The 13,503-nt window shown below is 38.3% G+C and overlaps 1 protein-coding gene across 2 annotated transcripts in view; it reads right to left on the reverse strand.

Moving 5' to 3' along the window:
• Nucleotides 1–2,209: 2,209 nt before the first annotated feature.
• The window catches only part of LOC128996324 (uncharacterized), a 42,161-nt gene continuing 30,867 nt past the window's right edge, over nt 2,210–13,503 (reverse strand). For both annotated transcript variants that reach the window (XM_054421576.1, XM_054421577.1), the window contains 2 exons: nt 4,668–10,472; nt 2,210–3,297 (listed from right to left, as the gene is read on the reverse strand). In XM_054421576.1, the coding sequence (XP_054277551.1) occupies nt 2,563–3,297; nt 4,668–10,463 (6,531 nt within the window). In that variant the 5' untranslated portion in view covers nt 10,464–10,472 and the 3' untranslated portion in view covers nt 2,210–2,562. The remainder of the gene's footprint in view (nt 3,298–4,667; nt 10,473–13,503) is intronic.

Below are 13,503 nucleotides of genomic sequence, written 5' to 3' on the forward strand. Positions count from 1 at the left end.
TGGTTGCATATTGTTGCACTTTTTTTTACCAAAATTCTCTGCCATTTTGAGATTTGCTGTTAAACTAAGGGAAACTAATTGAAGTTCATGTATTTCGAACTTTAGAAGTGTATAAAATTTGGGAAATATATAACTGTTGGATTTTTTCAAGTTAGCTACTGTTAACCCACAGTAATTCACTCTCAATTTGGCTAACATGAATTCATATGTTACCAAGATTACATTAAGATTACATTTAGTTGAAATATTCTAGCTTGACAGTACACTATTGTCTATTAATATGAGAGTGCTTGACAAGGGGAGAAAACAAAAATACACACACTTCCTTAATTTAATTCCCTATTTCTGTTTCCTTGAAACAAAGAAATAAGTATAAATCTTAGTTAGTCTGTGTGATAAGTTGACTGAAACTCTTTATCTATCACTAATTAAACTTTCCTCTTTACATTTTTCAATAAAGTTTGCATGATTTGGCATTTGAAAACAAGTTTAACAAAGCAATTCTATTACCATTTAGTTTGATGATGTAATCCATGAGGTATAAATTGAAACATAATCACTTTTTGTTTAACTGTGCAGTGAACATTGTAACAGTATTCAAATTGAATTGTTAGAGGGAAAATAAAAGCAGTGGGACAAAGTGACGGGCTTTTAACAATGTTGAATTAAAAGTGTGGCTTGACCTATTCTTTCTTCACTCTTTTATTGGATGGAAAAAGGCTTGCACAGTTGAATTAATCCTTTTGTGTGGAATCTATCACAATTATAAACCTGTGTGTGCTTTAAATAATGGTAGATTTTTATTATTAATATTTAAATTTTGTCTTTCTTACTTGTTATAAATATGTTAGTTGACATTTTAGCAACAGTGAAGTTTGATAACATTGCTGTTATTTTATTAAATACAGTTTTCCAATTTAAATATACTAGTGTACCTGTTGCTCGAATTCGAGCAATTGTGAAGCATTACAGGCGACTCAAAGCTTATGGAAATACTCACGATCTACACAACAGTTAGATATAAACAAAATCTTTTGTAAATATCTTTTTTCAAAAAGCTTATCTTGTTTTTTTAGTGTTTTCTACAAATTTTTCCCTCTTATAGCCGCATTAGGTTGTCTATGACAACGATTATAAATGAAAAATAAATTATTTCTATTTCTTCTACTTGGTTGTGTTCTATGACTTTTTCTATGATTCCATTGTTTGCAAATCGATTATTTCAATGATTGCTCAAGAAATGTAGAACAGTGTTAATTCAGTTTTTTTTTTGCCTATATCAAATTGTCCAGGATTTCTCGCTCTTTTCCATTGTAATAATTACACCAACCCAAGTTTCGTCTACAGATGCAATATGCCAACAAATATCACCTACGTACAATCTCCAAGAAGTTGTAAAAAAGGCAGAAACCAACCCATACAATAGCTATAAGTTAACTCCAAAAGAAATAATTTTAACAGTTACTGTGATATTAGGATTTTTCACTGATTTGGTAATAGAACATTAGACTATATTGCAAAACATGACACGATGCAGAAGAAAATCCAATTTAAAATCAGAAAAACCCATTGCAAATACTGTACTTCATTTTGAAAAATTCAACAAATCACAATTTAAATATTAACAGCTGTTTCATTAAAAAGTAGTGTAGAATTATGCATATGGTCGTAATGTAAACAAATCTGAAGAGGCAACTTTAAAGGCTTCTGGGGCAGAGCCCCAAGGTAATTTACCTCATTCGTCTTTTGATGGCTCATCTACAGACCAAGACCTTTCTTTAGAGACCCCTTCCAAGTTTCTACGCCCAGCCGTTCTCTCAAATTAGCTGTGACAAAAACCCCGTTTTCCTCCATAAGAATAACATGGGATGGGAATTTAAAGGCCACTGGGGCAGAGCCCCAAGGGAATTCACCATGTTTCTCTTTTGATGGCTCATCTACAGACCAAGACCTTTCTTTAGACACCTCTACCGAGTTTCTACACCCAGCCGTTCTCTCAAAATAGCTATGACAAAGAAAAACAGTTTCAAATTAATATATAGATGAAACATGTCATGCCTTATTTTGTATGAGCTTGTAGTACTTTATTTAGTCTGTACACAAAAAGTATTATTTATTATAAACCACAATAACAAACATATGAAGCTCCGGTAAGAAAGTTTAAGATTTTGAATAAATTTTGAATAACAAATCAAAACTTAAAGGAATATCAGAGTGATAACTCTTTAGTTTAATTTTATACAAATTATCACTTTATTTTACACATATTCAGTACACTTGTCTTGAATATCATTACAATCGAATAACTAAAGCTATATCTTAATTTGTTAAACATAAATAATAACACTAACACTTGAGCTTATAATACAATCAGTCATGTCCAGAAAAGTAAGTTGAAATCTTGTGGGTTCTATGGTACACTTTACATTCAACATGTAGCACACGACTGAAATATCTTCATCTTACAATAAATAATTTTTACATCAACAATCGCACTAGTTTGTGTCCATGTCATCACTTTTTACAAATAGTTGTGACTAATCTTTTTGGCCTCGATACATGTTATTCCATTGTTAACAAGTCACTGTCAGCTTCGCCTTTTTTTGTCTTCACACAGCGACCCCTGTAGCAGATTTCTGTTTCTAAGGAGATCTGTGTAGTCGTTGATGTACCTAAAACCCTAGGTTTTGGTGCTTGGTCGTTAGAAGTCGTTACTTCGGGTTCTATTGTGGTCTCGGCGTTTTCAACTGGTTGGAAAATCGTCGTCGGTTCCTGAGTAAATACCTCAGTCGTTACCTCAGGAAGAACGGTTTTTACTTCGTCTTTATTCTGTTCTGACCTCTCAGAATCAGCGTTTTCTTCTTGCTCTTTGGTTTTGGATCCATCATTTTCCACCTCACCTGTCTTCACATCACTGTCAGCACTTGAACTGTTTTCTACCAGTTTCGATTCTTCAGACTCTACAGAAGTGGAGTTTGTGTTCTCTTTAACGATTTCTCCATCTTCCTTTTCTTCCTCGGGGTTTGTGATGAACTCTTTCAGCATGTTCTTGAGGGCGTCCTCAAAGTTGATGGTTTCAACAGGCTCCTCAGCCACCTCCGAGATGACAGTTGTTTGTGGAGCTTCGGTGACCGGTTCAGGCTCTGGTGTCCATGCTGCTTTCTCACCGACCGTCTTCGACACTGATTGGATAGCGTTCTCTGATAGGCTGGCCAGGTTTTGTGACTCGGCTGTCTCGAACATGTCTTGCGGCTTGCGGACTCGCACTCTCACCCAGCTACCACGTCTGCGGCCTCCCTAGAGCACAATAGAGTATACTGTAGCTTAGTAAATTAATGAACCTAAACAAGGGAACTCTAATATAACTAATACAGTCTCAAACCAACTATGTCTAGTATGAGTTCAAGGCAGCACTTGTGGTTCTACATGAGTATCTCACATAACTGATACATATGAGTAAGTTATCAAAATATATGAAGATTAGGCTCTTAAGAAATACAAAATTAAAGTTAATTCGCTGCAAATCACGAGGATAAATGAAATATTCTAGCTTGGCAGTACACTATTGTCTAGTAATGCAAATCAGAAATGACTAACATATTTTAATTAGTTAGTAAAAATTGTTTTATGTAGGTAGGATTGGTTACTAGATAACTTACATAAATTACTAGATATAATTGGTTACTAGATAACCCATTTTATATATTAGATGACTTTTTAAAAATTGGTAAAATCAAATTTTAACATAATGTAATCTTTGCACTTATTTTATTTTATTATTATTATTATTATTTATGTTATTACTATTATCTTTTAATATTATTATATTGTATTTTACGTGAGATTTTTAGAGGTATTTAAAATTTAGTTTCTTAAATGATTTACACAAATTTGTCTAACTTCTTTGATTTCTTGACAAAAAAAAACTTGAACAAATTTTTGTTTGCATTTAATTACTGTTGTTGGAATTTAACTATTCCTAATTAATATTATTTCATTATTTTTTTTTATTTTTTTCCCTTCATTTTAAGAAATTTACTAAGCTCTCAAATGTTTTTATGTTTTATTAAAGATAGCGTAAAAGAAAAAAAAGTTAAGTTAATTTATCATTTTAATTTTTACATCCTCTAGATACTTAATCCTATACTATTGTAGATGTGTAGTATGTATGTATATGACGTAGGCCTATACATAGGCTGATGTGATGACTTTGTCAATGATTTGTAAAAATCCAAAAGACAAATGATATGATTTGATTTGATTAGGAAATTTAAATTCTTTGAATCTGCTGTCGGCTTTGCGTTTATGTATTTTCTTTTATTTAAATAATTTTCTGTTTTTGCATGAACTATTCTGACCATGTACACTCATATTTTTCAGGTTAATAAGGGTATATTTGAAATTTGAGCCCAAAAAACTGTAAATAGAAAAATGGTGAGGTTTATGCACTCTATGGCCAGTTTCTTGACCAACCAATTTTTTTTATAAAATAAACTTAACTATAGCAATGGAGATTAATTTCTACAAAAGTTAGGATCCAAAAAAAGTGTAGTTCTCTTTGATAAGTTTATTTTTTTATATGAAAGACAATTAAAATTATAATAGTGTAGGCCTACTTTAATCCAGTATATTTCCTAAAAGTCTGTTACAGTGCTAAAATCTCTTACCTTTTTGCCTGGGTGAGTTGCAATAATTTTCCGCTTGAGGGCTCCTTCTTTTATTTCATGTTCAGGTTCAAAACTGGCTGACTCTTCGTACTGAACTTTCCTTTCATCATTGTTTTCAGACAGGTCTGAGGCGTCTTTTTCATGAACTGCTTTCCTTTCACCTTCGTAAACGTCAGCCACAACTTGTGAAGTCTCTTCCTGTAGTGTCTCGGCTGGCTTAACAACCTCCCTATAAACAGGATATACTTTTTCTTCTTCTAAATTTTCTTCTGCATTTTGCTTTTGTACTTCGCTTTTTTCACTGTATTGGTTTTCTTTGCCTATCGGAATCCTACTTTTGATATCAGTGTACACTATTTTCTGGTGATCAGATGAAAACGGTGTTTGGTCCTGAGCGTTCTTTGCTATTTGTTGCTGGCTGAAAATATCATAGTAATTCCCGTCTTGAAGTTCAATCTGCCCATTCCAGATGGGAGCGAATGTTCCTTGACCTCGGTTTTCTTGGAACGACGGTGGTGTTACTGGAGACCCTTCTGGTTTAAAGTCAAAACTCGTACTCTGTTGGATCGTAACAGCTTGGCTCCAGTAGTCATCATCTTCTTCAGCTACTGGTTGTGGCTTCGGAGTAGTTTTTAGTGGAGCTACAGGTGTGCGCTGGAAACCAAAGGTCTGCTGAGTTTTGTCTTTTGTTTGGTACAAAGGTTCCAAAATCTCATTGCTTCCTGCAGAAGGAGCGAAATTATCTCTGTCATTCCAATTGTTTACTTGTGGATACTCAGTAGTGGTTGTTGTTTTGGTGTTCACCGGCTTCCTTATCCTACCCCTGCTGGCTGGGAGACGGGTGACTGGTGGTGTGGTTGTCGGTAGTAAAAATTTAGTTGTTCCATATGACCCGGAAGTTGATGGAGTATTAGTTGGCCTTACACGTCGCACCTTATTCCTGTTGAGAATATGCTGGTACCTTCTTGGTTTGTTGGTAGTGGCTTCAGTAGTGGTGGTTGAAATCTCTGTATTGTCAACATACCTGTCAGCAGTCGACTGTCTGTCAGTGCTAGCATAGTTTGGTTCTGTAAAGCTCTGTTCGTTGTCTTCCTCCTTATTAACGTTCTGTCTGAAGGAGCTGACCGATTGTCGGTTGCTATACGTTACACGTTTCTTTGGCACATATTCTTGTGTTTCTTCCTTCTCAGCCGTGTTCCTCTGTCTGTTCAGGTATGTGGATGGGTAGTTTGGTGTTTCTGTCGTTGTTGTCACTCTTGTCGATGCCCGCTGCCTGTTTCGCACTCTCCCTCTCACTCGTACCAGTGATGCTCTAGTTGTAGCTGGTTCGGATGTGCTGGGTACATCGTCCGCAGATTGGTAATGGAACTGACCTCTTCTTGGTGCTTGTCCATCAGCCTGAGAGGAATCACCTGTTACTTGGGTTCTACTATGTGGCCTGTTGTACTTTACAAGTCGTTGTTGGTTATGTTGAGCGTTGTTGGCATCATCTACCTGGGATGTTGCTGTTTCAGGTTGTTGAGTTTGTATTGGTGTTTCCTGAGGAGAAGAGTTACTAACTTCAGTAACATGCTGTCCAAACTGACCAATCGTTGAGGCTTGTTCGGCCTGGTGATTTTGAACACCATTTATTGTTCCCTCTTGTTGACTGTGTGTTGGTGGAATATTTTGTTCATTGATGTATTGATACTGATTACGGACATCTTGGATTGTTGGTTGTCTTTCTTGTTGGTTTTGTTGATCAAAATATGTCTGTTCAACTGGGTTCGTAATTGGTCTCTCCGACTGAAATTGACCTATATTTCCTTGTTGAGCAAGTTGAAGGTTTGAATTTTGTGTGAATCTTTCTTGTTGGAAGTTGTCATTTTCGTACTTAACATTCTGCTGTGTTGCTGGTACGTAATCAAATCCATTTACTTGGGGATTGATTTTGACATTTGACTGCTGAATATTCTGGTTTTGTTGGGCAAATTGTGCTTGTGCCAACTGGAATTGATGTTGTAGATTGTCTTGGTTTATGACTTGATCGTCTCCCAGAGATACAGCTGGGTTTTGAAATTGTGTACTTATCTGAGATTTGAGTTGCACATTGTCTACTGGCTGTTGAATGAATTGCTGTTCATGTTGAACGGGGAAGACTTTTTCTGTGGTCTGTATTCCAACATCAGCTCGTTCGGTTTGAACAGCATGTTGGGGTACACTGGCTGTGAAGTGGGTATTTTCAACCAGTCTACTTTGATCATGATTTTTTAGATGGTGTCTATTTGGTACATTTTGGTAAACCATGCCACTGCTTGTGTGTTGTGTGAAGTGGCTCTGTGCAGGTTCAGAGGGCTGTTCATAGTTCTCAGTGGTTGTTGAAGTGGTAAGTCGTTGTCTACCTCTGAATCTCTGGTGATGTCTCAGGGAATCTTTTCTAGACCCTGTTGGCCTTTGAGTCCTAAAACTCTGATCATCTACTTGCACCTCAGATGTAGCCGCTGTGGGAACTGCAGTGGTTTCTGCTGTTATCTGACCATTATAACTGTTTTGCTGTTGCTGATATTGCTGAAAGTTTTGTCCATTGTCGACAACTGTCTCTTGCTGAATGTTTTGTCCACCCTGTCCAGAAAATTGATTTCCTGTAGGCACATTGGCAATAAATTGTTCATTATAGTATGTGCCAGTAAAGCCAGGCTGCAATGTGGAAGGATTGTTAACAGACTGTGTCTGTAAGGGAGAAGCAGTGTTTTGTACTGAATAATCTTGACTGTTGAAGGCTAGCTCTGGCTTTGGAGTGTACTGCTGGATTGGAGTTTCTGTCGAAGGCTCTAAAGTTGTAGAAGGTGTTGTGACAGGCTGACGTCGAGAGTAAGGTCGCCCATCATATGGCCGCCTTGTACGAGCCTGTGGCCTTCTACTCGGGGAGGTTGAGGTTGTATAGGCTGATGAACCTCTTTGAGACCCCCGGCTGGTACCTCGACCCCTGTAAGACGGGGTTGTATAAGTTACTGGGTTCGATGTAGTAGCTTCATCAGTTGTTGAAGAATATGATGGTGTGGATGTTCCAGTGAAGATCTCGTCTTGCAGGGAGTTTATCAATGGCGGTAACTGTGGGCTAATGGGAGAAATTTGAGCTGGTAAGGTGTACTGATCAGAGTACCTCTCTGATGTTGAAGCTAGTGCGGGTTCGTTGAAGAAAGGTTTATCGTGAAAAGCAGTTCTCAATACAGTATCATTTGATACAACTACGGAACCTATGTGAGGAGCTGGGAATGGTATTTTAGAATAACCAGGCGGTGGGTTAAAGTTCAAAGGCGCCACGAAAAATGGCAATTTGTCTACTTTTCTCTCTACTCTGTTACTATCCAGCGAGTTCAAGTAAGGAAGTTCAAACTTAATGTAACCAGCAGGTGCATTCAAATTAGATGGCCCAACAAATACCTGAGGAGAATCTGGCCCTATTGTATCAAGGACTTGAATTGATTTAGCATTTTTCAGCAATCTTAAAACATCGTTTACTTTAGTATTCTCAGTAGTTTCCATATAAACTGACAATGGTGGTTGGTTAGGAGCTAGTGTGGTCTGTGGATGTGGTGATGTTGACGCAGGTGGGGCCACACTTGAAACTGAATGATGGTCAGGCTGGAAAGATGAAATTTCGTGTTCAAATTTATTGTTTGGGAGATTTTGGTTGGACCAGAATTGTTGCTGGTTTTGTCTTAGTTCAACATTAGAACTTTGCGTCCCAACTGTAGATGCCTGGGCGAATTTAGCCCTATCCTCTGATTGTTTTTGGTAATCCTCTGGGAATCGGCGGTGCTGATGGTCTTGTACGCGCTGTGTGTTTTTAGAGCCCTCAACTTGAGGATTTCTAAACCTCTGGGTCTTTGATTGCTGTGAAATTGCTGGCTGTATTGTTTGAGTTACTGGTTCAGGTGCAAGAGTAATGGGCTGTCTAGTTTGAACTGCAGGAGCAACAGTTTGAGATTCAGGTACATTAAACTGTGCTTGAGGTTGAGCCTGCTGGGTTGCAAATTGCTGAATCTGCGGTTGACCAGGATTCAATGTAATTGGCTGATTGATATAATGCTGTTCCTTTCCTGGCAATGGCGGTTGCTGGTTTACTTGTAGTAAGTGTTGCTGAAGGAACTGTTGGTTTTGATCAGTGAACTGCTGGTTGAATTGCTGCCTTGTCAGCCCTTGGCTGTTAATCGCCTCTTGTTGATGCTGAACTGGTTGCTGTTGGAAGTTGTTGTTTTGGAACTGTCCAGACAGCTGCTGGTTTCCATTCAATTGTTGTGCATTGAAATTGGCCTGATCTTGCTGAACGTCCTGGTTAAAACTGGCAAATTGATTTATTGGTGGTGGTGGTTGTTGTTGTTGTTGTTGTTGTTGTTGTTGTTGTTGTTGTTGTTGTTGTTGCTGTTGCTGAGCTCGGAATTGCTGCTGCTGCTGACCAACATTGTGAGTTTGATGGTGATGGAACTGTGAGTTTTGTTGATGTGTGTTAAACTGTGGATTTAATATTTGATCTTGCTGAAACTGTGCCTGAAACTGAGATGCTGGTTGGTTGAATTGCTTTGTATTCTGAGTTTCTAACCTAAGGTTTTCTTGATTTTTCGACAATGATTGCTGCAAGAATTTGTCCCCTTGGTTAACATTGAACTGCTCCCTTACAGTGTGTATTTGGCTATTAAATTTTTCCTGGTCGACTGGTGGAAGCTGCTGTTGAAACTGCTGTTTTACATGTTGATGTTTTGATGCATGAAATTGTGTATTGAAGTTGTTTTGATCTTCAAAATGGGGCTTCCTAGTAGAAAAGGCAAAGTTTTGTCCAGGGCTAGTGAATGTATTGCTTTCTGCTCCTACTGTCTGTGCAGCCACACCCTGGTTTGAAGCTAGTGACTTTTGCTTACCAAGATTTCTCGCCCTTTGGTTGAGTGTCTCTACTGGAACATACAATAGCTGGACTTCTTCTCTTTCCCCTTCATCTTTTTGACTGTCAGTGCCATTTACCGAATATTGGAGTTGAGGAGCCGGCGTTTGACTGACAGCTTGTTGATTCTCAGTCGGAGTTTCTGGATTTCCTGCAGTTATTTGTTGCAGAAATACAGGTCTATCAGCAGCTACTTGGAAATTTTGGTTGTTGGCAGGAAGTACATTCGGCAACAATGGACTCTGCTGCTGAACTTGAGCCGGGTTTATCTGTTGAACATTCTGAGGAGGAATGCTTGTCTGTGGGAAGAACGGAGCAGCTACAAACTGAGGTCCAAGGAACAACGGCTGGTTGAGGTAAGGTTGTTCGGCAAGCAGTTGCTGATTGAAATTGATCAACTGTGGCTGCCTGTTCGACTGAGGTGGAGGCTGGAATTCGGAACTGGGTTCTTGCAAAAAGCCTTGAGCCTTTTGGTTCAAAGGACCATTGGACTTTAAGAATTGAGCTTGCGGTCTGTTAATGGATGGAGATGTCTCTTGCAAGAACTGCAGTGGTTTCCTGGGAGGAGGTGGGGGCTGTTGCTGAGTGTATTGCTGCAAGAATCCTGTGGCAGCTGTCTGGAACAGTCCGTCAGGAGGAGGTGGAGGGGGTGGCAGCAGTCTGGCCTCCTCTACTCGTGGTGGAGGGGTGAGAACACTAGGCAGACTGTTGGACCCCTGCGCTCCTTGGTCCACGGGGCGACAGTTGGCACAAGTCAGAGGCACCCAGTCGCCCTGACGTCGCTCCGCTGTGGCTGGCTTGCTCCATCTGTCTTCCTCAGGATGCACCGCTGACACCAGCAGCAATAGAGCCGTCACTGCTGGCCTGACTACTCCCATTGTTGCTCTCTGAAACAAACAAGTATTGATTAGTTATTCTGCTATGTTCAAATATTTGATCAAATATACTAACCAAGTTGAAAAAACGTCATATTGAAACGGCTTGAGATATTGGAACAACATTTTTTAACGTCTCTTTTATTAGACAAAATTTTTTTAAAGAGTGTTAATGTCTAGAATCTACAGATGAATATTTGATTTTCGTTATTTATTTATTATTTCTATTTTAACTAAACAGATTCACTATGACTTCTACAAAAACGATGTTCTAGAAATCATAGGGGAAAAAAATAAATAAATACTTTTTTGCCTCAACCACTCATGAAAAACTTGCATTAACATATTGAATAGTTAATTAAGAAAATTTTTCCACCAAAACCATGATTGGAAGTTAGTTATTTAGCTTGTAAAAACTGTATAGAACAATTGTACAAGCAATAATGTGTATTGCTGTCTTGAATTGAAGTACCCATTCTCTCTAAACAAGCCCCCAATCAACACAATACAAGTTTTAAAGTACTCCAAAGATATTCAACCCAGTGTTATTATTCACACAGCCTACTTCTGTCACGCCTCACACCACCATCACGTCGCAACGTGTGACATAAGCTTGACCTTTCGGCGTGGCGTGCCACTTCCGTGACGTCACGCTCCAGCTCTTGACACGCTCAATTTGCCGCTCGTCGCGCAGTTTCACGCTAAATTGAGACGTTACAAATGTAAACAGATAGTTTTTGTTGAGGTAATCTTCGGTAAGCGATCTCGTGGCGGAGAGTTTTGTTTGGTTAACTTTTAGGCTAAGGGGAAAAGGCTGTCGTTCAATTTGGTTGGGTTAGTAAGTTTTGAAATCAATTTGAAATTTTTAAGTTTGTAAAATAGAAGAAATATATCGTATATGTAAACTTAAAAACGTCACCTAAGCCTGAAAGCAAAAATATGAACATGATAATCTTCCACCGTCAAAGTTGGCCTCAAAGGCGTGATCTTCGGAGGTGACTGTGACGTTGAACTGACGAAAATTAAGACCAAAAATGCACTTGATGTTGAAATTTTCAATTTAAAATTAGTATTGATTGCCTCAAAAGTGGATTGCTGCAATGAACTTATTACTTGCTATTACTATTTATTATCACTTTGTTATTACCATTGTTATTACTTTTCTAGTTAGTACTATTGCAAATGCCATCTCATATTGTATACACACATTTTGTAAAAAGGTGCAATCCGTTGGGGAAATAAATAAATAAATAAATGAATCCTAAACGTTGGACAGTGCTCTCGCAAACGCGCGGCCATCTTTTACTGTATACCTCTTCAGCACAAAGAATTATAATTCAATATAGGTGATAAATTATACCTGTGAAAACCACGCTGTAACTTAACGTGGAATAACGGTTTGCATTTTGTACTTCACTGAAGTAAATCTTTACAATGAACCAGTTTGCAATGACCTTCCTTATAATCCTGACCATAGAATCACCTACTTTTGGTATCTAACAAAGCTTAACATCAAATTCAAAAGTTATCCATCCCTTCCATACTCACTCATTTATCCCCTATAAAAAGATCCTATTAAGTAAAAGGGAGATCTCTAAACATGGAAAGTTCACTTGAAAGTAATGTCAATTTTTGTGTGTCGGATAAGTGAAATTAAAGCCTAAAATCAAGTAAAAGTCATTGGTGGCTAAGTGGATTTGAACTCAGTTATTTATTACATAAGTGCCGCACTATTAGACGAGCCACGCCCCCTTATTAGGCCGATTTTGTTGAAAAACCCCATACTTGCTAGAAATACAGCATTTTAAACTTTAAACTTTTATGATAGACTTTCAAATCCAGACTTGGCGACTAATTAAAGGTTACTGTTGAAAAATGAACAACTTGCTACCCCATTACTAGAGTCAAAACGTAAAGAGAAAATCTGTGGATGAATGGGATATTTTCTTGACCACACCACTGCATGCGGTGAATGTGGCAGTGCAGTAGTTAATGGGCAAACCGCATGCCCAGCTCGCCGTGTAATGCCCAGTTGCCCACCGCAGCACGCGAACACACAATAGTGTCGCAATCTCTCCTTGCTCTACTGCCCGAGTAGTGCCCAGGTGGACGACGGGCACTCTGACCTTTGCCCTCAGCGACAGTAAACACCCCTGATTGTTACCTGTTCCATCTTGTTTGAACGTACTGATTAAACAGTTTCCCAACTGGTGTGGAAATAGCTAAGCGTGGATGTTGTTTGTTTGTTTCTAGAGTAACAATGAGGTAAGAATCAGTAGGATGAGATAGACTTGTAGTATGGAAATAGGAAGACTTCTTAGTCAAAATGATATCAGAATAGGTCCATGAGTAGGTGGCCAAAGCTGAGATGGAGATACGAAATCAGAAAAGACCTAAGACTGAGAAGAAGAGAAGAGGAGACAGCGGATCGGGATTCTGAAGGCAGTTCGTTGGCGAGGCAAAATACCGTTCTAGGTACCGACGACACAGTCAGTTAAGTATTGTATAAAAGAATATTTTCAAAGAACATGCAAATAAGTTGGGAATTTTCTAAGTAAGAATACTAACGATCTGAGTGTTGATTTAATTTAAACTAGTTTGCTCTGTCCGCTCTTTGCAACGGGATAAGAATTCAGTGGATAGTAACGCGGTTCTTTAAATATACTGTAAAACTGTTTAAATACACCTCTCATTGATCATGGGAAGCAATAATAATCTCAAATGTACCGTAGGCCTACTGCTTATTTTAATGAATATCCACCCTACGCTGTAAATAAAACATGTGATTGGAATTTCTTTCATCTGTTTTGATTTTCTGTTTATATTTTGTTGTTATTTCGTCACCAGTATGGCAACCCACAACACCCATGTTACTTTTTTTAATGTTCAGTCCATTTTGTGCTTATTTTTGAGCCTATTTTAATTTATAAAGGGATTCTGCACATCTTCAGGAAACTGGGAAGAGTTCTTAAGTAGTGAATATTTTCCTCATCTAAGGTATGTATTCCTTTCCCCCTAAGTGGACCTAGAGCTTAACTTATGA

The sequence above is a fragment of the Macrosteles quadrilineatus genome, unplaced genomic scaffold (genome assembly GCF_028750875.1).
Source record: "Macrosteles quadrilineatus isolate MER2022 unplaced genomic scaffold, UCM_ALF_1.0 Scaffold_6__1_contigs__length_79288215, whole genome shotgun sequence".
NCBI classification, from domain to species: domain Eukaryota; kingdom Metazoa; phylum Arthropoda; class Insecta; order Hemiptera; family Cicadellidae; genus Macrosteles; species Macrosteles quadrilineatus.